Below are 25,667 nucleotides of genomic sequence, written 5' to 3'. Positions count from 1 at the left end.
TATGTGTTCTTTAAACACGATTTACCTCGGAATGTAGTACCGGACTGAATTTAGTAAATGTAGGCACTACATTTCCCCAAATGCAACGCGTTAAGCAATTTAACCATAACGCGTTTAGCGCTCGTCACCACAAGATGGCGACTTCGACCTTACAAGTCAGCCAAGAAAAATACGTGAGAAAATAAGTTTTAAAACTCGAGATAAAGGATCTCACCCCGGGTTAAGCTCTCTGTGAGTTTACAGTCAACTGTCGCTAATAAGGAAGGGTCAGGTATGATTTCCTAAAGCGGTATAATAACACATTAACCTTTTGTCTGGGCGAACCTGGGGATAAATGGAGCGCTCCCTATTTGTGACAAGTTGTGGGTCTGGTTCCTATAAGGATTTACAAGTTTTTTTTTTTTGGTCTCAGCTCAGTTCTGCAGTGTTCTCATCTTAACTTGGGGTTTTGTGGACTGAACACAGTCAGGACTGGGTCCGTTTCAGGCTGGGCGTCTACGTCTTGAAAACGACGAGTAGGAAATCGGAGATAAAGTCGGCGAACGAATCGGAACGTGGCCGGAAGTGGTAAGGAAGAAACCGGTGGCGGGAACAAGACAGTTGTGTCTGTTCTATTTACGTCTGTTGCTGTTCTGTTGTTTAGCTTATAATATCCGCAAAAGTAAGAAGATAACTCTGACAGTAAGTGACCTGATGTTGTTTGGTGCGGCGCATTGTTTAGACTGTTTACCTCTGCATGTTGTCATGGTTCCCTGCCAAAATGAACAATAATTAAAAGGTGAATGACACTTTAGTGTCTTTGGCAATGAGTTTCCCTCTAGTGCAGCTTCATATCTGTTAAATTGTATACCTAACTTTTATCCTGGCTGTATCCGACATTATTTGTATATATGTTTACACCAGACACGAGACAAATTGCTAGTACTGTAAAGTGTTCTTTGCTGTACCTCGCAATAAAACTTATTCTGATTATTTAAAGAGGACTTCAACCCTATAAGGATAGAGCGCATGTGATGAAGAGATGCTGCTTCATCCATATAGCACTTAAAAATCTATATTTTTTTCAGACTGTACTGTTTCAGTTTTCACTGTAATTTTTTTTTTTAATTTCTTCTTTTTAATCCCCCCAACTTAATTGAAAGGCAATGCTGAATCACTGGAGTAACAGGGTCCCTGTATTATATGCTCACACTCTTCCCAGAATGTAATGTAATGAGATGTAACTGTTTTTGAGTGTACAGGTCAGGATCAATGTGTGCCTTGGCTTTCATTGAGGTCATGTATCTTTAATAACTTTTATCCCCTCTCCTTCTCTAGGCTCGAGCAGGCCAGGCATGAGTGGTGCACACCTGGACGAATGGCAAAGGAGGTCCTTTGACATTTCATCTGGCAGCTGTACACCTGAACAGACGGCCGATGCCTACCGGGCTCACATCCTCTCCATTCAGTATGCATGGGCAAGCTCCCAGCTCTCTCAGGCCGGCATGGCCAGGCTGCTCAGGACCTACTCGGAGCGCTACGCTGCAGTGCTGGACTCGGATGACCTGAGCACAGGCCTTAATAACTATGCAGATAGTGCACTGCATCTGGCCCGCAGTCAGAGGAACTACAGCGACAAATGGGAGTCATCCCTGACCATGGAGAGCATGCTGGAAATGCCCTGTGTGCAGAAGATGATTCAGGCAGAGACAGGGGGAGGAGGCTCTCTGGTGGCCCCAGCAGATGTTAACATATCTGTGGGACAAGACAGCAGAGGCAGCTCCCTGTCTGTTCCCTTTACCAGAGTCAGATCAGAAGCTGCATTGTTTAAACCCACAGGAACACCACAGCCTAAAACAGAAATTAACAACATTGCCAGTAGTCCTGCTGATACTATACCAAGTGGCTCTGAAGGGATCATATGTAATCCAAACTCTTTCTCCCGACTTCCAGCTCGACCACAGTCTGTGTTTAGTCATCCTTCTTCAGTTCTTCCACCGGGAAACCCTGGCCCTGCAGGTGGTACACAAAACTATCAGTCCTCCTCCTTCCCCACCTTCAACCCATCCAAGCGAAAGAATTTTTACAACACAGATGGAGAGGATGGTGGCAGGGGGCCACACGCAGGTCAAGCAGGCTCTGACGCAAGCTCTGGAAGCAACTTCAAAACAGCTCGTGAGCAGTTCATCATTGATCAACATAAAAAACATCCCCATCAGCCCCACAGAGGGCAGGCAACTGGGGTGGTGGCAACTGTGAAAAAATCACTGGGTGCTAACAGGCCCCGGGGTGCATTTTCTAAGTTTGTGTCACCTGTCCCACGACAGGAGGAGGAAGAAAATGGAGCAAGCCATAATTCCAATCAGGAGCCTCAGGTCCTGGATGAGCGTCTGAAAAACTTTGAGCCAAAGATAATCGAGCTAATCATGAGTGAGATTATGGACCATGGGCCTCCTGTGGTCTGGGATGACATAGCAGGCTTGGAGTTTGCCAAGACCACCATAAAGGAGATTGTGGTTTGGCCCATGCTACGACCTGACATCTTTACTGGCCTCCGCGGTCCACCCAAAGGCATCCTGTTGTTTGGACCCCCAGGAACTGGAAAAACTCTGATAGGAAAATGTATTGCTTGTCAATCAGGTGCCACATTCTTCAGCATCAGTGCATCATCACTCACATCCAAGTGGGTGGGTGAAGGAGAAAAAATGGTGCGAGCCCTGTTTGCCATTGCCCGCTGTCACCAGCCTGCAGTCATTTTTATTGATGAAATTGACTCGTTGTTGTCTCAGCGGACAGATGGGGAGCACGACTCATCACGTAGGATAAAAACAGAGTTCCTTGTTCAGCTGGATGGGGCAGCCACTGCAGCCGAGGACCGCATCTTGGTGGTGGGCGCCACCAACCGGCCTCAAGAGATAGATGAGGCTGCCCGTCGACGCCTGGCAAAGCGGCTATACATCCCCCTGCCCGAAGCAGCTGCCCGACGGCAGATAGTAACTAACCTCATGGCCCAAGAGAAGAACCAGCTGAGAGAGCTGGAGCTGGAGAGCATCGTAACAGCCACACATGGCTTCTCGGGAGCTGATATGACTCAGCTGTGTCGAGAGGCAGCACTGGGGCCCATCCGCAGCATCCAGCTGAGTGACATCGCCACTATCAGTGCCGATCAGGTGCGACCTATCCTCTACAGTGACTTCCAGGAGGCACTGAAGACAGTACGACCCAGTGTCTCATCAAAGGACTTGGAGCTGTATGAAGAGTGGAATAAGACGTTTGGATGTGGACGTTGAACTCCTAATCCAGTTTTCATCTCTGGAGAAATCTGAAGCTGCTACATCTTTTCCAAGTCCAGGATCTAGCGAACATTAACATTACTATGTACACTCAGGCTGTGGTAACTTGAAAGAAAAGTGCAAAGACAAGTTAAAAAGAGAGCAAAGTGTGAGTATATTTTTGAAACTGAAATGCAGCCAGGAGCTGGGTATAGTCAAACTTCTATGCAATAATCTTTGTGAGAGAGAGAGAGAGTTTGTCCGTTGAGAAATTCCTCTGCAGATTGTTTCCAGCAGTTTGCATTATGCATTCAAATTAATTTCAGAACTTCGTTATGGCCTGACTGTTTTGTTTAGATATTAATGTTGTTGCTGCTTTGTGTTTTGGTGCAAGCATTAGGCACCGTGTGGTGGACACAAACTGCTCCAGCTGAATCTGTTTATATTTCCTTTAGAGCAGTTAACATCCTTTCGTAATTCTTTGAGGATGAACATTCAGCATATTTAATATTCGTTCACTTATCTCAAGACTTTTTCTCATAGCTTTCGCTTGAGTCAGTTATTTTCATTACAAATTGCATTCTTTTTTTCCTAATAAAAATTTGCAAAGTACTTCATATTTCCACGTTTGTTTATGTCTCAGAATTGAAACAGAGCAATAATTGTTTTATTGCCTTTTCCCCTGATTCGCATTCCCATGTGAGCCACAGAGGGCAGTGTGATCGCTTTAAGAGCTTTGCCTGAAGTCTCGTTGTCCTGAAATGTTCCTGAGGCTGGATTTGCTAAGTGTGTCCACAGGAAGTTGGGCAACACAGAGTATCCTGGGTCTTGAGTTCAAAAAAAAAAAAAAAAAAAAGCAAGAACTTTGCTGTTGCTCTGCTTCCCTTCCTGTTAGTGATTAAGACAGCAGTGGGCTCAAACAGGAAAATCTGTTACTGCAGTACATCCTTTATTAGGAAATACACCTGAGCTCCATAATTTTATTACTGACTCTAATCCGCAGAGTTCATGGTGTATATATGTCAAACTGCTACCAGGATTAATATATAAGACAGCCACACACATTCCTCCACACAGCAGATACTTGGTTATTCCATTGCCAAGTGGTAGTTTTGGTCAACAGAGAGTTTTAACATTGACGTTTTTTGAGTCGAGTGCCTCACTGGTCATACATACATACTCTAATAATGAAGAGGACATTATAGATTGTGCACACATGAGATGAAATTCTCATGAAAATTTCATGAAACAATCTTTGAAAATCTGGACGACCATGAAAAAAAAGACTTTCATTTATTTTTCATCTTTTTGTCAAGTCCGTGATAAATATTTCAGACGTGTGGTTGGCCACTGTATTGAAACTTTGTTGAATTAGCCAGCAGTGAAAGTGCTCACACACACCCCCACCCCCACGGGCGTCTCCAAACACAGGGACTCCTCACAGCTGGACTGGGACAGATGCACAGAGTTCCTCTGGTGCTGACAGGATCCATAGAGCCCATATGAGTATGAGCTGAGGACTGTGCCATATGGTGTAAGCTTGTAGCTCAATTTGACTGTGGCTGTGCAGCCGTGGTCACACACACACACACACATTCATTGAAAAATAAAAAGTAATGGAATTTATCTGCCTATTGTATATGCTCCTTATTCAAACTTGGATCAGTGACATTTGAAATTGGGGTAGAAAAATATTTCATGTATTTAAATAACCTCCCTATGGTGATGAATTATTAGAACTGCTGTTGCCTGCTTTGACCACTGTATGTTTTTCAGCTATAAACAGTGGAGGAAGAGGTAGTCCGAACCTTTGCATAAAAAAATGTACAATATCTGAAAAAACAAATACAAATAACAGTCCTGTATTCAAAATTGTACTTTAATAAAAGTATTATCAGAAAATTGATCTAAAGGTTATTTAGGCTTTTCATGAAACTAAACCCTGTTTTGATGTTACTTCACACTCTCTCTATATATATATATATATATATATATATATATATATATATATAATATAATATTATATTATATTACATTACTGTTAGGCTGTTGATGTATCACTGGTTATTAGTATTTTATTCCCTTAGCCAGTTGAGGTGGAGGTAGTTTTAACTGCTACTGTACATACAGTTAGGTTGTGTAATCTAGTGGTTCTAAGTGGGTCACGATAAAAAAAATTAAGTGCTGCTACATACATTTATATTCATTTTCTAACTTTTCCTAACATATTTGTTTCTTTCTAAAATATTTGACCGTTTCAACACATATTCAAATTACCTCAACTGGGAACTTTAGAGGGGAAATGTCTTTGGTGGATCTGCGAACAGCTGAGAGACATCTGAAACACCACACGAGACCCAAAGTACACTCTGCCAAGAGAGGCAATAAAATGTCATATTTAATTGTGCGTTCAATTTTACTGTCAAGAGAAGTCCCGCGTGTTGAGGAACGCTCGTAGAATCAGTGGCCAAATTCAAAAGGTTTGCACTGAATATTCTATTAAGACCATGAATAGGACACATTTCAAGTAAAGAAAAGAAAAACCTTGAGTAGTAACCTCTTGTTGGTTCATGTTAACAGCACCACTGGATTTGGTTCATTCTGATTCTTAAAGGACTATTTCAGTCAGCTGGCTGAAAGGGGAAGTGAGATTTGGGATCCTGGCAGGGCCAGAGTTGGTTGGCCAGATTATCCCTCTCATGCAAATGCCCTCCCACCCCTGTTGGGTCCCAGTCAAGCGTGGGGGACTCAACACTGGCCACAGCTGCTTCCCGTTTCTGCTAAATCACACAGCAGCCATCTGGACGAGGCTGTCAACACACAACGCTACCGTGCTCCTCCGACAGCCCCGACTGGGCCTCTCCAGATGGGCCTGGTCCTCAGAGTGTCAGCCCCTGCCTTCTTCTCCAGTGGCTGATCCTCACTGTCCCGACACTCAGCTGCTGCTCTTCCTCAGAGTCTTCAGGTCCTGGACACAACACATCAACAGGCTGGTGTGTGTGTGTGTGTGTGTGTGTGTGTGTGCATGGAGGGCCTTCATACACAACTTTTTGTGTCTATGCTGCTTATGCTACCAGCAGTCTCATGATGTCACAGTATTAACACAAAATTCTCAGTTGCCACTGTGATGTGCTGGCCATATGTTTTAATTAGACATTATTACGTTCATAACGTCAAAAACACTGAATTGAATTTGAAAATCTAGACTGTATTTTGCAACCACAGTAATTGTAATACAGTATGGGGAGAGGTGTCATTCTCCTCTCAGTGGAAATTTTCTGTCAGTGCGTTGAGTGTTTTGTTATTTTACACATAAATGCCAGTCATTCACTATTTCCTGCCTCTTCCTTGACAGGCAGGAGCATCTTGAATGACATCTAAACTTAATTATTTCTGAAGGTTTGAGATAGCGAAATGAAATAAAACTCAGATAAGCTTTCTGCTAACTTCAGGAATCACTCTCCTGAGCCTGACCCTGACCCTGATTTAAAAACAAATGATGAAGAGTCATTTTAATGCAGGGATTTCCATATTCTTTATCCACCAATTTGTCAAGCAAATTAAAGAAATCTATCTGTTCTATTAAAAACCATTTTCCACGAAATGTCTGCATGTAAAAACAGTAAAATTATAACACCAATATGAAAAGCTGCTATTAATTCTCATCGATCTGCTACAAAGTTTTTTGCCTTAGTTCTTTTCCCCTTATTTCCACGCACATTCTCTGTAGACAAAAAAACTCTCCTTGTGCATATATAAAATATCCTTTATTGATATTTTTGCAAGCATAGAGCTCCATTCAAATGGTTCATTTTCATTTTGTAAATGAAACAATTCTTAGCCATCAGGTATAAAACAAGAATAACATTTTCTTATGATAAAACCAAAAATAGCTTCCAGCAGCAGTCATGTTTTCACCTCAAATACATTAAGTACAGTTGAACAGAAGAGATGGAGCTTTTTTTAACTACCCTACAGACAGACAACGATCACTGTAATAAATACAAAAACAGAGTCTAAATGTGATATAAATAATATGTAGGTTGTTACAAATGCAAGAACAGGCTGAGACTTTAAAAGAATATGTGGGGTTATCTACACTGTTAAGATTTTAATGATTGTATTTAAAACCAATATTAAAGTGGGTTTCTCTGCAATTAACACAATAAGAGAATAGAAACTTTTACTGACATTTCAGCCATAAAATGTAAATGAAAGCATGTAAATCTTTTCTATTTTACAATCAGAAAAATTTTCTGCTCGCTTTTCCAAAAGGAAGTCGCATTTATACATTTTATACAAGTGGCAACTGTAAATATATGATTTAAAACTTAATGTAGGATGCAGATGTGTCGTCTTCACTGAACAATAGTTTATTTCTTTTGTTTTTGAATAATCGTATACATTTATCTGGTTCAACAAACATGCATACTTTGTATAAAAAGCCCAGCTTTCAGACATCGACAGTGTATTTTACATGTATTTCTATGTATTTATTTCAGGTACTATGAGTGTGTGTGTGTGTGTGTGTGTGATGAGTGTGTGTGTGTGTGTGTGTGTGTGTGTGTGTGTGTGTGTGAGTGAGTGTCGGGCATATTTTCCATATTTACACCTGTGGATGTGTGCGCTCTCTCTGCTGGATGGGACTCAGTAGCGATGCTCCCCTCGCGTGATGTGAGAGGAGAACTCGTATCGGTCTTGGCTCCGGTGGCCACAGAGGTTGCACTCGAAGGGGTCTCTGAAGCCATGGCAGCCCATGTGAATGGTGTACATGACGTGGTCCAGGAAGAGAACGCGGCAGTGTTCGCACCGGTGCGCCCTCACTTGCTCCCCGTCCGCCGTCACCACCTTGAAGCCCTCAGAGGCCATCTCCATGCTGGCCCGGATGGCCTCGTACTGCCTCTGCTGCTCCTCCTTCACCAAAGGAAGCACGCCGTTCCTCACCCCTGAGGTGATGTGGTTGGTCAGGTAGATGAGACCGGAGGCCGCCACACCTGGACGATCCTCGTTGTTACTCTCGGTGTCAGTGGAGTCCTGGCCGCTGTGGCTGGGCGAGCCGTCCTTCTCGCTGGAGGCACTCTTGGAGTTGGAGAGCAGCAGCAGGTTCTCAGCTGCGCTGTCTTTGGCTGACAGGCTGTGGCCTGTCCCTGCATGGCCGTCAGGTGCAGGCTTGAGTGGGTAGATGGAGCTTAGGCCCACATCAGAAGAGGAGCCAGGAGAGGTCTGGACCAGAGGCCGGAGAGACTCGGCTCCCAGGTAGCTGATGGCACTGTTGATGGCCTGGTCTATGACGTGGGGCTGAATCAGCTCAGCTGCTCCTGCTTCATAGGAGAGGTCTGACAGACGTTTGTCACCTGAGGGGCCAGACAGAGACAGCAGAGCAATGTGAAAGTTATTCTTTAGAGACACCTTTCAACTACATGCTGTGATGTCACCATCTTGATACTGAGCCTGCTCCTCTCTAGCTGAGCTTGAAAATGACTCAGTTATTGTTGTTTTGTTTATGTCTTATGGTTTTCTATTGGTGTTTGTAGTCTGATAATGCCTTTTCCCTCAGCCTATAAAATGTTTCTTTTTTTTCTCTCTCTTGTTAAGAATGTTTAATCTCCTCTTTATTTAAAATTAATGTACAGGATTAAACACTCAGCAAATATTACAACACAGTGTTTTCTAATAGTGATTAAACAAGGTACAAGTTCTAATCAGGCTGAACCTCAACAAAGTATGTTTACTGTTATATTGCATGCATTCTGCAGAGCCGAGCTGGCAGAGAGCAATGTTAATCAAATGAACACAAAACACAGAGCAGCTTCACCTATGCAGCTTTCACAGGTGCAGCAGCTACACTTATTTTTCATCAAAAGTAGCAACACGGTATTTACACAAAGGAAGCAGAGTTCAGCCCTTACCCACAAACTTCTGTGGCATAGTGCTCTTACGTTTAGCTACATTATTAGCTAGTCTGTCTAGCACCAAGGCTCTGTCAGATCCCGTCTGGCTTATGTCTTCCCTCTGCTCATTCTGGTTGCTTTCTTCCTTTACTACTGGAAAGCAAGACAGAAAAGTAGATTTCAGAGTCAAGGTAATTTGAGTTTGTCCTGTTTGTCATGCCTGATGTCTGTTCTCACAGAGCACAGAGCGGACTAGTCTGACACATGTCAAGCACTTGGCCTGTAAATGTTACATTTGTTCATGCGCACAGATCAAGGACAGATGTGTTTCTACAACACCCTGCACATTAAGTATCTCAAGTATTCAATAGTGCGTTCATTTAATTCATGACTGCCGAGAATATATGGAAGAATATACAACTGCGTGGTGACAGCATGAATAAATAAACTAAATTAGCTCTGCAGTGTTTTGAAAAGAGCATGAGCCTATATTCAAATGGAAATGACAGGACTTTCACCTGATTCATAGCAGCAGTTAATAACCACAGCATTGTCAGCATGGTACACTGCTGTAGCGTGCATACTGAGGCCTGCGCTCAGGGTAAAGTAGGTCATCAGATTTGGGCGAAAGTGGAGTGTGCGTCTCGAGAAGCACCAACCTGTGTACATGGTGTTCTGCAGCCCCATACACTGGAGGTAGTTGTGACACCGCTCCTTGTGCTCCTCAAGAGAGCTGCGCTGCTTGTAACTTCGCCCACAGTAAGCACACTTGTGGGGTTTTCCAACTGCAAAAAATAACATCATATCAGCAAACAGAGCAGTGCATTATTCTGGGTGATTTTCAAGCGATAATCCGTAATGCTCACACTGTAGTTTAGCTGGTTTTTACTGTACAGTACAACTAACAGATAATTAGCATTAGCATGTTGACTGAAACTGAAACTATTTCTCCATTTATTTCTCCAGCATAAACAGTGGCAGGTGAAAAAAATTGCACCATCTACTAAAAAAAAAGGAGAAGCCCCTGACGGTACCGCCCTCACAGTTTGATTGACCGATGACCTTTGGGAAATCTGGTGCAAAAACTTCCCAAGAAGATGTTGATGATGATGATTTTTTGGTATTGCATATATTGTGTATTTTAACTTGATTGGATTTTACATTCTCTAAATAAATGTGTACAAGAGGATGTTGTACAACCTGATTCCTATATGTCAGTTTCAATCCTACTGCATTTACACCACCAGTAAATAAAGAAAAGAAATGGTGTGATTAAAAATTTGAATGTATTTAGACAAATAAAATACAAAGAAAAACATATGATGATATGAGCACCACCACAGATTGGTGAGACAATTAGTTTTGAACCTTTTCCCAAAATTTGTTGACAAAAACAAATATATTCCTAGTATATAGCAATAATACAGACAAAATAAAACTATTCCCCTCTTAATATATTTATTAAAGTATAGCACCTGCCTTTTATGCTGCTTTTGTTTCTATTGAATTCAGTTTAGCTTATGCACACCAACTTGTAATCATTTAATACCCTGATCATGATGCATTCATTTCTGTAAAAAAATGTTTTTTTTTTAAATGCACCTCAGAATTCTGTGTGCAACTCTAATCTTGTAGGTTATCCCTTCCCTTTTCAATTAAACTATTTAGAGCAGGCTTTGTAAGCATACTATTTACACCTAAAAAAATCCACTAACACATACTTCTGCAAAGCATTTGCAAAGAAAAGTGACACCATATCTACACCCTGTGAACTTCCCGTTACATAGCCCTGAGTTGTATGCACTACAGAACATGGCGTCCCTTTGTACAGGCTTCTACCCAGGGTTCCTAGAAATTACACTGCAGCGTAGACGATCTCCGCATACTCACCCGAATGGGTGCGTAAATGTCCGGTGAGGGCGTCCCTCCTGCGACAGGCATAGCTGCAAAGGTGACACTTGAAGGGTTTCTCCCCTGAATGGAGCTTGATGTGACGCAGCAGGTTACCCTTCTGTGTGAAAGAGGCACCGCACTGGCTGCACTGGAAAGGACGTTCTCCTGAGAACAAGAACATAACAGACACACATTACTGTAAAGGGGCAGATAACTCACACAGGAAAAAGAACAGAAAAAAAGGAAAAAAGTATGTTTTTTACTGTCACCCAGTGTTATATGTTTTACTTGTATCAGGTCAGGCATTTTATGATTTTTGAGGGTATTGATTGCACTACTCTTCCTAATGTCACCATGTCTGATCCCTTCACTGACAACAAAAAACGCATAAAAGTTGTTTTTGTTTGTCTTTTGTTTTTTAAATGTGAATGAAAAAGCTGGCTGGCAGGTGGGAATGTGAGGTCACTTGATTACAAGCATCCTGAGCGCCTGAACAAGTGCTGGAGATGGCGCATCTCCAGGGCAGAGAGTGATCTAGCAACCCTGTGGGAGGGTTTTGCAGCAGAGTGACACTCCATCTCTCCATGCTCCCCCTGCCCCACCGACTTCTGGCACTCTGATCGAACAAGAGCCTTTCAGACTCAGCCTGCCAGTTCCGTAATGCACCATTGCCTAGGTCAATTTGATCTGAAAATCTCATTTTTTCCTCTTCTTCGTCTCTAAAATAAGAGCGGCACATCACAATGCAAATTCAGCCTCATTTGAATAAAGTGAAGGAAACACTTTGTGTTGAGAGCCAGTCTTCCTGATCAGCGCGTCTGGAATAAACCAATATCCAGCCTCTCCGAGTGTTGTGGCATTCTGTGAGAACGTTTTAATATGGCTGTTTTTTTCAAAGGCCCCCCATAAAATAAGAGTCACCAGTGAAGCAGCAAAAATATATAAAAAAGGAAATTCATTAAAAATGCATTTCAGGAGCAAAGACTCACCAGAGAATATTTTCTATTTAAATAGGAGGCACTTCATTATATCTTTTATTGTACTTTCTTTTGCATTTACATTAGTCTGGCGTTCCTTTCTTCCATTTTAGGTTTCATTAGTTTCTAAAGCTTGACGGTTAAGTGCCTTTCTCAAAATGTTCCCCACCACTGGTTTGGCTTCATTACAATAGAATCTCAATTTTGAAATTTTGAAAAACTTTTAATAGCCAGATAATTGTCACTTAATTGCAGCAGATATCCTGTTTCTCAACTGAGGGCATATTTTTTTATTTTTGTTTTTTGGACAAAGTTTGTCTCTTCTGCCACTGTCTCTACACTACTTTATCGCACAATAATTTGATCAATTGCTATTGCTTGTCATGTGGTAGTTCACAGTCATTTAGATGAACAATAATGAATGCTAATGATAAGCTCAAAGTCTATTTCACGCACGATAGGAGGTCTACATGCATACAGCCAAACGCAAGCCATTACAACTTCAGCTGAGTAGTAGGGTGACTGCATACATCAGAACAGCCTCTGAAGTTTATTTCTAAGACTCTATTACTAATCTCCATGTATATAGAAAAATACAGATATTGTGATGTGATATGTTTGTGTTAATGCAAAAATGTAGTAGGTGACAACTACTCTGATATCTTCATTTTTGCCATGTGAATCTAAATGTAAGGAGGAGCCACAGCAGACACCTCTCTACCCCTCATCCATCCTCATAGTGACAGTGAACATGGGTGCAAAGGAAGGGCAAGAAGTATTGCAGGTGGCTTACCAGTGTGGCTTCGCTTGTGCACCATCAACACATTGGGGCCAATGCAAACTATCCCACAGATATCGCACTTGAGCTTCCCGTTGGGCAGCCGGATACCGCCGGCCGAGGAGAAGGCCTTGGCTTCGGGGCTCGGCTGTGAGCCGTTCACCTTGGCCCCCGAGGCATCGATCACGCGCAAGTCTTCCGCGCACTCCTCCTCCTCCACGCCATTCATGTCACAGGCCAGCCCATTCTCCTCATCACTGCGAGCCTCAACTTTAATGTTACAGGCTGGAAAAGAGGGCAAGGGGGTGGGGGTGGCCACGGTTTAGAATACGAGCATGATGTTATGTACTAAAGATGGGCAGTTTGTCAGTGTGACATAAGAATAGCCTACCTCACTGATCAGCTCTAAAAGTGCATGTGAATTTGTTTTTCCTTACAGCTTCTATCTCGTCTTCATTGCTGTGACTTTTCTTCAACACTGTTTTTTTCTCTGCTATTGTCACTGTGATTTAGTATTGGCCCTAGTCTTACTAAAGTCATCCATTACCTGAAGAATTTATGTCTCCTCAGTGCTTCAATTAAATTTTCTTTGTCCTGTTGTTCAGCCTATTATGTTGTTGAGATGCTTTTATAATTTTTTAATCTCGCCTGTGCACTTCCTTTTTTTTTTTTTTGTCTGAAAGAGACGTATTGTTTATTACATTTGTTACGTGTACAAATAAATGGTGTGTTTACTGTCACATGTTATAAAGACTGTGTCGATGAACTGCATTATGAAGTCATGAAACTGAACTTTGAAACTCAATACAACAAAATATGGCCTCACCTTATTGGGATTCAACACTGTACTGTGCCAGTATGATTCTGTTCATTCCCTCTTTCTTCTGTCAGGCTAGACAGTGTATTATAGTGACACTGCAACTTCACTTTAATATAACTGTGTGATGCTTTGTAATATCTAACCACCTTGGGATCAGGTAAAGATAATACGCAGCACAGCCTGTACATTTAAACTGTGGGCTCTACTGCTCAGTTCTTTCAGAGCAGCATCATGTACTTTCATAAGGATACATGGGTGGATAGCACGGCTATTGTTTGAGGATGTCAGAGATGAGATGAAGACAGAGATCATCTCACACAATCACACTTTTGGTGAAACAAATGACAGCAAGATAAACAGGAAACAGAAACACAGGAAGCAGTGCGAAACTATAGGGACGACAGCAATGCCTGTCAGAGCAACAGAGAGCAACAGAGTGCAATGAACACACAGACTCGCTTGCATGCAGCTGCTGCTCCTTTACAGTCCTGCTCATTTACAGGGGCTTTAATCTGCCTGATTTCTACAGGGCAGAAAATAAACGCTACATGACACGATGAACGCAAACTGTCGTTTGTGGAACTATCGTAGTGATATCTGGTGTTCCCAAAAGTGATGAGAAAAGAGAAGTGTCCTCACTGTTGAACCAGCAGCTCCTTATTTTCCCACCATACAAACATTTAAGAGAACTGACTGATCTTGCAAGTCCCACAGCTACCAGCCTGTGGTTTGCATGTCACGGTGGCAGCCCGATTTCCCCATGCCTCTACCTCTGTTTGTACAACTGAAGAGGAAGAAGTGGAAATCATGAAATATAGGAATCTATGGAAAAGGGGAAGCTTCACAAAGAGGGCCTGTCTAACTGAAATACCAAGAATTATGGAGAAGTGACAGAAAGGGAAGCACGGGAAAGGAATTGTAAAACAGGCTGTAACTGAAACAGGTTTCTTTTTTTTCTTTTTTGTTTGTGTGTGACTTTTTATAGCAGGAGTCTCATTTTCACCAAGAGCAACCAACAGAACATAAATGCCCTAATGTACAGAATCTTTCCCATAAAAAAACATAAGGTGGGACGAAAATTGAGAAATAATGTTTCCGATGGTATTTAAGTTGATAATGAGTTAATCACAGAACTGTGTATGAATTGGGTATAGAACATACCCTGTATACTTCATATACAATGCAGTGAGGATACCAACGCTGGTATTTAGGTGTTACCACAAAGGTCTGCTGCTAAATTAATCATTTTTGTTTGAGTCACCTCTGGTTAAATATGCATTGGCAGATAGGACTCAATATAGTGCTTCTCAACGAGTTTGTCATTTCCACCACCACAGCCCCGTCTGATGAACTCTAATAACTCTTCACCCACACCACCATTTATTTTTAACCACTGCTCATAATCATTCGTTTAATTTCAACCATTAAGTTTAACTATTTGACTGCTTGTCAACATTGTTTTATTAGTTTTGCTTTAGCTTACCTGTAGCCCTGGCTGGGAATCATTGATTTAAAACATGTCGCAGGCAAGTTGCCTGTGGTCTGTTGTTTTTTTTTTTTCAAAGGTAAAAGTGAATTCATTTGGACTGCAAAGTCAGGGAGTATGTTTTTTTAGGGACTTTACATTACATATGTTGCAAAACACATGTATTTTTCACTTCAACCACCAAGGTTTTTCACTCTGGCAATTTAATGATGATGTAAGTGTCAAAAAAACTGAAGCTAGAGGGATTTTTTTTAAATGCAGGTGATCAATGGCACCATTTGCATATCACAGAGCTCGAAAGCAAAACTACAATACTCTCCTGGCGTAATGTATGGTTTTAGCCACAAAACCTCGACTTGTTGCATTTTTAGTTGGCTAAAGCACTTTTCTGATGTCAGCAGGGAGCTGTAAAATTATGTCAATTAATCAAAAGGCATAAAAAGACTATTGCCTTGCTCAATAACAGGCAAATGTAGACACTGATTCAGGAATAATGTAATTTAATAACATGAACTCCTAAAATACTACTGTGCATTTTGTAAATTCTCACCAATTTTAGAAAAGGGAATAGTTGGAACAATGTGCTAAAAAGCCCTTTTGTTAATCTATAGTTGTCAGTTCCTGAGAGATTTAATACACCAGAGAGGTGCTCGGGTTATCAGCGGGCTAAGGCAGACAGAAGAGAACCATGAACACTGGGCTGCCCTCACTTCTCATGGATATGGGGAAGTTATGACTAAATTGGGAATAGGAAGAAGGCTTTTTACTTTATATCATGTTTGTCAGTCACACATCCTGATTTGCTCGTTTTGGGAAGCAAGTGTCAGATTACACAGTAGACAAACAAAACAGGTCACAATAAAATGGTTATAACCTTTTGTGGATGTAATACTCAGATTACAGATAGAGGGGTGACAGACTAATAAAACAATGACAGTTACTAAGTGAAGTGAATAATAACGTATTTCAAATAAAGTTTTAGAATTAGTGAAAGGAAGCGTTTTTGGCATGAAAGAAAATAAAATCTATAGTGAGAGAGATCGATGGCAGATAGGAAGCAAGTTAGCAAGTGTGCAGCTCTGCAGGGTGGAAACACAGGAGCCTACTGGAGGTTCCTGTTACTCACTTGTGCTGCTCTCACTGCCTGAAAATAACCGTGTTCAAGGTAGTGGAACCACATGTGTTAAACCACCCCAGCAACACACTCAACACGACTTGCAGGAACACCGAAAAACAGCCTGCTTTTCCCGTCACACTTTTTTTGAAAAAAAATTTTTTTTAACTCGCCTCCAAGTTTTCAGGAACTAGACAGCTCAGTCTCATGTCTCTGAAATAGCGAAGGCCCCATATGAATCACTGAAAGCGAAAGAGAAATCATTTCACTGGGATGTTGTGAAGGTCATCTTGTTGCCTTGTGCTTTAACCACCCAAGCAGGACAACAACATTTATTTAGTTTAACAGCTAACATAAAAACAAACTAGGGCCCACTTTGACATAGAAACGCTCCTGTTGTTTGGAGTCGTGTGTGGATTGCAGCACTGTGAAGGCATAGCAACAATGACGATCCCAGGCTGTGAAGACCTATTTGCAACAGGAAACAACCTGGTTTTTGAGGTTTTAAGCTTTCGATACTTTGAGGTCCCGTGTCCCACATATAGTCCCCCTGCTTTTTGCCTTTCTTCACTACAGAGAACTGAGCAGCACATGATCCTGAGTGATAATTATAACTCATTTGAGCTTTTATCACAGAGGCAGCGATGCATAGATGTACCAGATACTCGCACTTCCCTTCTTTCACTCTTCGGGCTCTTTCTGTCTCTCCCTATATAGACACGTACACACACATGCGTATGAAGTGATCATACTGTTAAGGGAATGAACAGAAACTTGGACATCCTTGCTGCAAGCTTTGCTTTCTCTACCCTTTTTACAAGCCAACAACGAAAGTCACGATCTTTGTTACCAGACTGTACAGTAGACATCATCAGTCGACTGAGGTGTGTTTATTATTTGGTAAGTGTTTAGATGCCATCGCAGCACTTGTTCAGAAGTGTTCAGACATTCCTGCATGACAGGTCAACAGTTGTAAAGTCAGACAGAGAGCATGAATGCGTGTGTGTGTGTGTGTGTGTGTATGTGCAGGTGTGTGACCTATGTGGTGTAGTGATGTGCTGATCTTTCTTGAGCTTGGCCCTGTTCCTGAACTCTTTATCTCCAGGAGTGTTGAAACTGTCTGATGGCAAGTTCTTCTTAGGAAACTCTTACACATCCTATTTCAGTTTCCTCTCACATTTTATTTTTGACTGTGTGCTGCTAATCTTTGCCGTTATCTGGATAAGTGGAAAAACACTGATACGATGGTCATATTCAAGCCATCTGGGGTGTGTTTTTTTTGTTTTTTTTCTAGTAAAATCATGTCATGATGAACATAAAAAAACATTTTGTGATCCTGTGCTGCATTTCACATTGGTAACTGTCCTGGACACAGTGACAACATTAGTAGACACATTAATGTATTTGAGAGCATTAACAAGCTCATGAATCTCATGAATAAAAATAACACCTATGTTATTTTTCCTGTGAAAACTATATATTATGTCTGAATCCTCCTGGAACATTTCCTGTTTTTTCACTAACCACCCACGTTAAAACATTTCAGATAAATATACACTGCGTATGTGAATCCCCCCCACAGCATGCTTCATCCTTATTTTCACCATGATATTCCCTGGCTTGATGTTCACAAACTCAAATCAAGGCCACATTAGCTATTCCTTAAGACTTGGCTTTTAATGACATGCCCTGGATCAAAGGGCTTTTTTTTTTTTTTTTTTTTTTTTTTACCTTTTCAGCCAATGACCTAAATGTGTCTTTTTGCAGCTGTAAAATAATTTTTCCAAGGGATTTGGAACGACAAATATCTCCCACTGGCTGTGCATGGGATTAAGTTATGAGAACATTTTATATGCCGTGCTTTTGATACTAACATTACTTTCAGCTAACCATTTTACTAAGTTGATGCTTTGGGAATGACTACATTACTTCTGGGAGAGGCACTGCAAGGGCTTTTACTCTTTTTATTGCTGCTTCATGGGCTACCCTCAGCTTAACCTCGCCATCATACACTCATACTGATTTACTTTTAATTATGACAGGCATCAGTGCTGTTCTGACTGGCAGTGGGTGTGCTGGGTGAGATGCTGCCTCGTACCTTTGTCTCCTCTGTTGTTCTGCTGGTGGGCGGAGCTGGCTGACAGGTCCTCAGGGACGGCCATGGGCTCCTCTGCCTCCTCTGACGCGTCGTTGGCAGGGGGGCTGTCCCTGCCTGGGGAGACACACAACAGCAAACGGCCATCACTCACCACGCGACCCCTTGAAGTGTCTCATTCAGGGGAAGCAAAATTACCTCTGGGTGGGTGTAAGAGCCTGTTTGTGGGGCTATTGTATTTATTTTCTGTACTCTACGGCTCAGTCATGCAGTGTGTAGTGTTTTACCTGGCATCTGGGCCATTTCCTGGGCCTCTTCTGTCTCCATGCGGTGCAAGTACTCTAACGGGAGAGAGATGGAGATGTGTGTAAGTTTAATCAAGTACAGGCTGAATAAACAGCATTATAAAAAGCTAGAGTGGAGTAAAGGATGTACTTCTCGACGTGACTCTGTCACCTCAGTGAGATCACTCTTGTCACTGCAGCAGACACACCACTGTCCCCACATTACATTACAAAGAATTGAAGACATTTTCATTACAAGTCTGACAGAGAGACTGAGCTTGGAGAGTGGCTTGGCTCTGGCTGATGGGGCCCACTGGTAACGTGGTGTTGCTGGGAATGGGCTTTCAGACCACATTTGTTATTTATTGTTAATTTCCTGCCACGTAATCATCCAAAAATGCAAACTGACTGCCGCAAAATTAAGCAGAAAATTAACTGGCCCCAGGTCACCGAGGATGCGGGTGTTTGCCGTGCCCAGCTGATCAGCTCTCGTGTTCTCTCTAATTTACTGAGCATGCATCGCTGAGCCCGCGGCCTGAGCACAGGCGTATGCAAGCCACAGTCAGAAACAAAGAGAGGGAGAGAAAGTGAGAGAAGAAGAAGAAGAGAGAAAGGCAGCGAGAGAGAGATAGAGACAAAGAAGCAGGCACCAGCAGAAGGGCAAGAAGTCAGAACAGCAAATGCAACAGGAAGGTGCAGAGAAAAGAAGAGAGACAGAAAAGCAGGCCAAAGGATAGAGAAGTTCTCTTTATTTATTAATTTTTTTAGCCAGACGAGGCAGTCGAGTCCAGAAGCAATCCTCCGGACAGGGCTGAATATCTGAGGAGTCACCAGTGCTTGTGGCCCCATTAATAATTGATGGCCTTCAAGCCTGCAGCAGATGGGCCCAACAGCCTCAGCCCCAGCTTCGCCACTTCAAGAAGCCCTTGGTGGGGCGGCTGCCCAGTCCAAGCAGCCACACAGGGAGAAGTGAAGCTCCCGAAAATAGCGAAACGAGCCCAAGGGAGAAGGGGAACCTAGGCCTTCCTGTTTTACTAACAGATGGCTCCACACATTTGGAACAAATAGTGGGAAGCGACCAGGCCGCTCTGTCGCAACACACAATATTCTGCGGAGTCGAGTCAGGACCTCGGCACCCGGTGAGGGAGCGGGTGGGGAGCAAAGGTCACTAGTGCAGATGATTTGTTCAGCACAACACAGGGGTGTTGCGTGTTACTTCTGCGAGCTACGGCTCTGCAGGGTCGCTCTTCAGCATCTGGAGCTTGGAGGTCGGGGGCAGAGGGGGGTATATTCTCATGTGCCCTTTTTTTCTAGGCAGATGGTGCGAGGGGAAACACGGATGTGTTGGTGGGGGGGCTTCGACAGAAATAAAAAAGAGAGTCCCTACTTTCAGCCACAACCCACTTTGTGTAGGCATGTGGAAAGTAAGGTGCACATAGATAATTCAGGAAGTAGGTATTTTGTTTGAGCACAACATGATACTATTTTTATGCTATTTTTATTTTCTACACCTAATCTGAATATTGTCACTCTTTTAAAAAAATTTACCGCATTGTGTCTAGTTGTTCCTTAATCTTTAGATGCCATGTTTCCAGTATTATATGTTAATTCACACTGGAACACCAAACTGCTACTTAAAAACTTTTCATCCATCTCAACAATTTTATATCATTTCTTTAATCAAATCAATCTGAAACTCTGAAAACAGCAGGATTTTACTGCTCATTTCCTGGTTGTGACCAGGTGTGAGTTGGTGTGTGAGTGTATAAACTGGGGGCAGGTGGAACTTTTCAGCCAGTGAAATAAAAGTCAGAGAAAAGACTTGTGAGAGATGTCTCAGAGCACAGGGGGACTGGAAAAGTTTTGGTCTGAGTACGTCAAATGAGGAGAGGCAGGAAGAGGCTTGTGGGTTGACAGAATTCTCGGTCGTCCTCCTGTGTGAGTGCGTGTGCGTGTGTGTGTGTGTGTGTGTGTGTGTGTGTGTGTGTGTGTGTGTGTGTTCAGAGGATGGGGGTGGTGTTTTTAGGGGGGAGGTTAGAGGTGTCTGCTCATGGTGAGGTGCTAAAGCTACACCAGGGAACAGGGTGGAGATGAGAAACAACGAAACCGTTAACAGATACTGAGGACCACACCAGCAGAGTCTGGATACCCAGGAGGAAGCTCAAACACTGGTGTGTACGTATACATGAGTATATATAATACACAAATAAACCGTAAATACTGGACTACACATGAAAACACTGGAGTGTAAAAACGGGGAGAAAAAAGACGTGTCTTGAATATTTTGGTTAGAACTAAATAAACTTCTTGTGCCTAAAATAGTTGTAAGTTTTAAAAATGTAACTATGTTGAAGCAGAATGACATTATCCATAAAGTCGGTTACACTCAATGGACGAAAAACAAACATTAAAATAAAATAAAGCATTAAAATAAAAATGTGATTTAAGACCAGGGAGGTTTGCATTAAATACTTTTATATAATTCTGCTCATCTCATGATAGTTCAAAACTGATTTTGTCATTTAAATACGCCAGTATTTATGATATCAAATTTATATAAATATAAAATAAAACAATTTATACTGAGCTCACTGTAATTGCAGGCACCAACAATAAGAATGGTAATTCAGACACTCCACTAAAAGTTTCGAGTTTAGACACTTACCCAGCAGACTTACTGACAATTAATGAAAATATCTGAATTAATAATTTTCACTGCCTTGGGTTTCATGAGAAACCCGGAGATTAAGCCAAGCAATGCGGTGCATGGTCACCTTTGTTCATCTGCACATGGAGATTCTCATCAGTAATTCATGAAATGTATGGGTGGTAGTGGGTAGATAGTGTTAGCTGATGTGTTCTGGGAGCCTATCGAGGGGGTGAGGGGAGAGTAAAGGTGCGCTGAGGAGAAGTTTCCTTCATTTGCATCTGACACACTTCACTACTCCGTTATTCAGACAGTACAATCATTTTAATAACTGTCTGTCTTCCTCTGCCCCCCCTCCTACTTCTGTTTCTACTGACAAGAAGGCTGATGTATCTGCAGACAGATCTGCAGCACTTTCAGCACTTCTCTTTCCAACTGAGCTGCCCGGAAAAGTTCTGTTTGTGCAGGTCATGTCCAGGTTTTACCATCTGAACTCAAACTTACTTTATTACAATTTTTTTTTCCCCAGGTGTTAGGTTTTGATAAGTTTTTGCGTTTCAGTCTGAGTTTAGTGAAAATATCAAATAACCACCGTGGAAGAGAAGATTTTACATGTATATGAAAAAAAAAGTACTCCATTACAGACGAACTTCACACACATCCACACGTGCGTAAAAATCCAAGTACTAATAAATGAACTTGCTTCTGCAATTTAAGATACAACAGACTAACGACGCCTCTCTGTCTGGGCGCACTGAGACAGACAAACTTTAAAGACACATTTATAAATAGTTAAATTCTCAGTTTGACTTTGATAGTACCAAACAGTTTTTTTTTTGTTGTTGTTGTTTTTTTGTGTTTGCGGAGGCGCATCGCCTACAATCAGGAACTTTGGGTTTTGCAACGTGTTAAACAGAAGAAAACACTTTATTTCCTCAACAGTTTGACAGTGAATCTTGCAATTTTTTTGGCTGGGCGTTGATGAAGAACTTTCCACTTCAGTGTCAGCAGTGTAAAAAAGTTTCATCAGTCCTGCCTACATATGTGCGTTTTTTCTCCTCTTCACACAAGTGTTTAACAGCTTAACCGAGCCTGTGGTTCGAACAGGTGAAAACAGAGCCGAACGGTATGGGAAATTATCAGATTTATCGAAAATGTGTTTAGGCTATAGGAGACATTAGACACAGCCTCTGTCGGTGCGTACTGATTTCCTGTTTAAGCTGCGCTAAATTATTATCACATTCGGTTTGGGTTTTGTCCCCGGACAAATTGAAGTTTTCATCCTAAAGTGATTTTTTCCCCTGAAAACGTGTGTTTAAAATTTTTATCAGTAAACTTCAGGCTAACTGAAGTTTACTGAGGACGCGTATCTGTTGCAACAGGTGTTGTGGCAGTGTAAAAACCTATTAAACGGGTTAAAATTATAACCGAGTACGTAGATAAAAGCATCAAATCTTAGAAATGAGATTCATATTTTAATATAGAGCTCAGTCATTGTGAAATAATTTATCCATGTGCTCCCACAAGATAAAGAAACTTGGAAAATGGGGAACACGCCGCTCCTTCCCTTAAATTACTGACTCTACAGAAACAAACAACGCAGTACAATAAATATATAAAAAATACCCGTAGCCTGTTTAATTTTACTAAGTACAGTGTCTTATTAATCCGTTACATGTCCTGCAACAGCAGAGAACTGCGCGCACTAGACGGGATCTGATGCTGCGGCGCACCTGCACCGAAACTACAAGGAGAGTCTTTTCCAGTCAGGTGCAAATGTCTCCTATAAAAATCTTGAGAGCTATTTCGATTTAGAGGTCCTGACCAAGCCTTAGAGATTAGAGTGGAGCTGAAACGCGCGGTGGAAGTCACTTTACCTGCTATTCCTTGAGTTTGCAGTATGAAGTTCTTCCAACTCTCCCCGGCTCCATGTGCAGAAGGTCGCAGCGCCGCCGCGGCCCCATGGAGCTGCGCCCTGAGTCCCTCCCCTCTCCACTGCACTTCCTCGTTCCAGCCCAACATGACTATGTCTCTGAGCTCGACTGAGGCATTTTGCTTGCTTTTATCCACAGGCCGAGTCTGCAGCGGGGAGTCGAGCCACCGAGCCTTTGGCACTTGCTTTGTGCCGGGCCAATAAAAGCTGACACCCAGTAGACCATTGCTGGCAGCCATGCATGAGATGGGATGAGGCGCGCGAGGAGAGTGGACCATTCATTGTTTATTTATTTCATTCTCACAGAGGATGCTGATGTGGGGGACGGAGGGGGGAGCTGTCCATACTTGAATATTGGACAGCTCCTCTTCTGTCACCTGTTCTGGCACTCTGAAATTAACACAAGTGTTTCTTTCCCCAAAATGCAGTTATTTTCTCTTTAATGGTTCATCCATTTGACTTTACTCTTTCTCTCCAGTGATGTTTCCTTTAGTGTCAGGGCTGCCCTGTCCTACCAAACCCCATCACACCACAATTGGAGCAAATTCTTTATTTTGTCAGAATTTTACTCTTTGCTGCTTCCTCTTGTAAGACTCATGCATCCTCCCTGTGTCAGTGGCTGGCTCCTGCAGGAGATTAGCATGCAGATATGTATTATAGTCACTGAAATGTGGTTTTCCCCCTGGTTTTGTGCACAGGAGTGTGCACACCAACACTGTGCCTCTGGCTCTGTCGGTCCCATCAGAGAAATTTTTAGTTTCAGATGGTTATATCAATATGAGGTGCATGATGTTGTTTTTTTTTTTTTTTTTTTTTTACTGCAATGTTGATCATCCAAACTGCTTGGAAGTGACTTGAAACTGAGATACACAACAGCAAATGTAAATTAGTAAACCGTCACCACACACTGGTCTGGCTACATATAACTGGATCAGGCGCATAATTCACCTCCTTTCCTTGTGCCATTATACTGAGAGTATCAATGTGCACACATTTTTGTACAGACGTTTAAAAAAATATTTAATAACTACCTACTTTCCAATTTTCTTATAATATCAGTAAGTGTTCCTCTGCTGCACAACTCTATAGCTAAATCCAGAGAATCATGTTCACCACAATACATAATAATAATAATACAAAATTATTTAAAGAAATATAAATTGTAGATTAATATTGATGGAAATGCTAAATGAATAATGACAACACGTCAGCTCTCAGTTTCAGGTATATGAATATCTGCTGGACTGGACCTGCACTGTAATTATTGTGCTTCAACAGAAGCTGTTAAGGTAGATTTTATTCCTCCCTCCACTGTATATGTTCACTGCTGTTTATATTCAGTTTCCCACAATAAGCCGTGGTTAAACTCCACTGTTTTTTCTGCTTGTGACTGTTTTTTCCCAGTATCCCACTGTCCTCAGGCCCCACAGAGAGCTCTTATCTCAGGAGAGGCTGTGTGTGCTGGATTGCTGAGTCACCTTTCATGGGAGGTTACTCTTATCTCCTAAGAAGCACAACATTCAGGCAGTTGGTTGCAAAAGGAGGAACTCTGGGCAGGAGTGTGGTGGCCTGCTGTGTCTTCACGGCCATAATATGGATTGCAGCAACGCTTGCTGACTTCCTCAAAGCCCTGCTGCTGGTGCTACTTTGTCTGTAAAGTCAGAGGTTGCCGTTTTCTGACACATGCAGGTATGAAAAAACTACAGGGCATGCAACTCCTGAGGCCACGCAGAGGGAATGCTGGGACTGAAATGTGACTCAGCGCTATCAGTGAACGCAGAGGCGTCCAGTCATGACTGGGGTCTTCCATGAGCCAGAGATACTGTCCCGTTAAGTGACACAGCAGCTTTGCTCACTGCAGGTCTGAGGCAAAACACTGTCGGGACAATGATTCAGTGAAGATTTTAGAGAAGTTACTGCAGAGGCAGGATCAATACTCACCATCACTGAGGTGCTGAGAAACACCATAATGTGTGGCATATAGAAAAACTGTAAATTCTTGTTGGTCTTGTGGAAATGCCTGTGGATTAAAGGAGATTTCTGGAGAGAGCTTCAAGGTTTTGTAAGAATTTCTAATTCTGCAGCATTTAGAATCATGCTCCGTGTATGGGCTATAATCCACGGCTGCAAATCAAACTAAACCTAACCATTTGCTCTGCAGCTTCATGTTAATCCACAACCTGAAGCAAGTCAGGTTGCTGTAATTAATATTATTACCTGGCAAGTCTCAAAGCGTCATCAAGCAATGTAGCTGGTCGACTACCGAACAATAGGCTCTGGCTGGTTCTTATTTCATGGATCTTTAAGCAGTATTCACTGTTTCAAATTTGGAAGCATGAGCAGCATGTAATCCTTAATTGGTTTCAACACCTTAATAAGTCAAAGACGTTCAAGACTGATAATCACATTAAATAGTCCAATTTATCTAAAAATTCAATTGCAAACTGAAAACTCTCTTTCTTTAGGAATGCATTATGCTGTGAGGATGTCAGAGTAAA

The 25,667-nt window shown here is 42.1% G+C and overlaps 2 protein-coding genes and 2 long non-coding RNA genes across 13 annotated transcripts; 3 read left to right on the top strand and 1 right to left on the bottom strand.

Annotated features, from left to right (window-relative positions):
* Nucleotides 1–141: 141 nt before the first annotated feature.
* On the top strand, nucleotides 142–3,863 carry fignl1 (fidgetin-like 1). Of its 4 annotated transcripts, none has more exons than XM_026310186.1 (3): nucleotides 142–271; nucleotides 413–567; nucleotides 1,318–3,863. In XM_026310186.1, exon 3 carries the CDS (start codon nucleotides 1,335–1,337, stop codon nucleotides 3,267–3,269), a length of 1,935 nt encoding a protein of 644 aa, XP_026165971.1. In that variant the 5' UTR covers nucleotides 142–271; nucleotides 413–567; nucleotides 1,318–1,334; the 3' UTR covers nucleotides 3,270–3,863. The 4 variants fall into 4 exon arrangements, with proteins under 4 accessions (XP_026165971.1, XP_026165969.1, XP_026165972.1 ...); XM_026310187.1 differs by having other exon boundaries at nucleotides 253–271; nucleotides 418–567; XM_026310184.1 differs by having other exon boundaries at nucleotides 161–567.
* Nucleotides 3,864–6,019: 2,156 nt separating this feature from the next.
* Nucleotides 6,020–10,346, top strand: LOC113132234 (uncharacterized). The gene is made up of 2 exons (XR_003295873.1): nucleotides 6,020–6,244; nucleotides 10,109–10,346. It is a non-coding gene; the product is annotated as an uncharacterized LOC113132234 (long non-coding RNA).
* ikzf1 (IKAROS family zinc finger 1 (Ikaros)) lies at nucleotides 7,225–23,408 on the bottom strand. 7 transcript variants are annotated; one of them, XM_026310203.2, is made up of 8 exons: nucleotides 23,114–23,340; nucleotides 18,593–18,646; nucleotides 18,309–18,422; nucleotides 12,806–13,075; nucleotides 11,033–11,200; nucleotides 9,802–9,927; nucleotides 9,161–9,295; nucleotides 7,225–8,605 (listed from the first exon to the last, which is right to left on the bottom strand). In XM_026310203.2, exons 1-8 carry the CDS (start codon nucleotides 23,256–23,258, stop codon nucleotides 7,899–7,901), a joined length of 1,719 nt encoding a protein of 572 aa, XP_026165988.2. In that variant the 5' UTR covers nucleotides 23,259–23,340; the 3' UTR covers nucleotides 7,225–7,898. The 7 variants fall into 7 exon arrangements, with proteins under 7 accessions (XP_026165988.2, XP_026165989.2, XP_026165990.2 ...); XM_026310204.2 differs by having other exon boundaries at nucleotides 9,161–9,292; XM_026310205.2 differs by lacking the exon at nucleotides 9,161–9,295.
* LOC113132232 (uncharacterized) lies at nucleotides 21,500–25,218 on the top strand. Its single transcript, XR_003295872.2, has 3 exons — nucleotides 21,500–22,362; nucleotides 23,309–24,458; nucleotides 24,574–25,218. It is a non-coding gene; the product is annotated as an uncharacterized LOC113132232 (long non-coding RNA).
* The last annotated feature ends 449 nt before the right edge of the window (nucleotides 25,219–25,667 follow it).

This window comes from Mastacembelus armatus, chromosome 15, assembly GCF_900324485.2.
Source record: "Mastacembelus armatus chromosome 15, fMasArm1.2, whole genome shotgun sequence".
Taxonomy (NCBI): domain Eukaryota; kingdom Metazoa; phylum Chordata; class Actinopteri; order Synbranchiformes; family Mastacembelidae; genus Mastacembelus; species Mastacembelus armatus.
The sequence above is the reverse complement of the archived record's forward strand: the minus strand, read 5'-3'. Positions and strand labels throughout refer to the sequence as shown.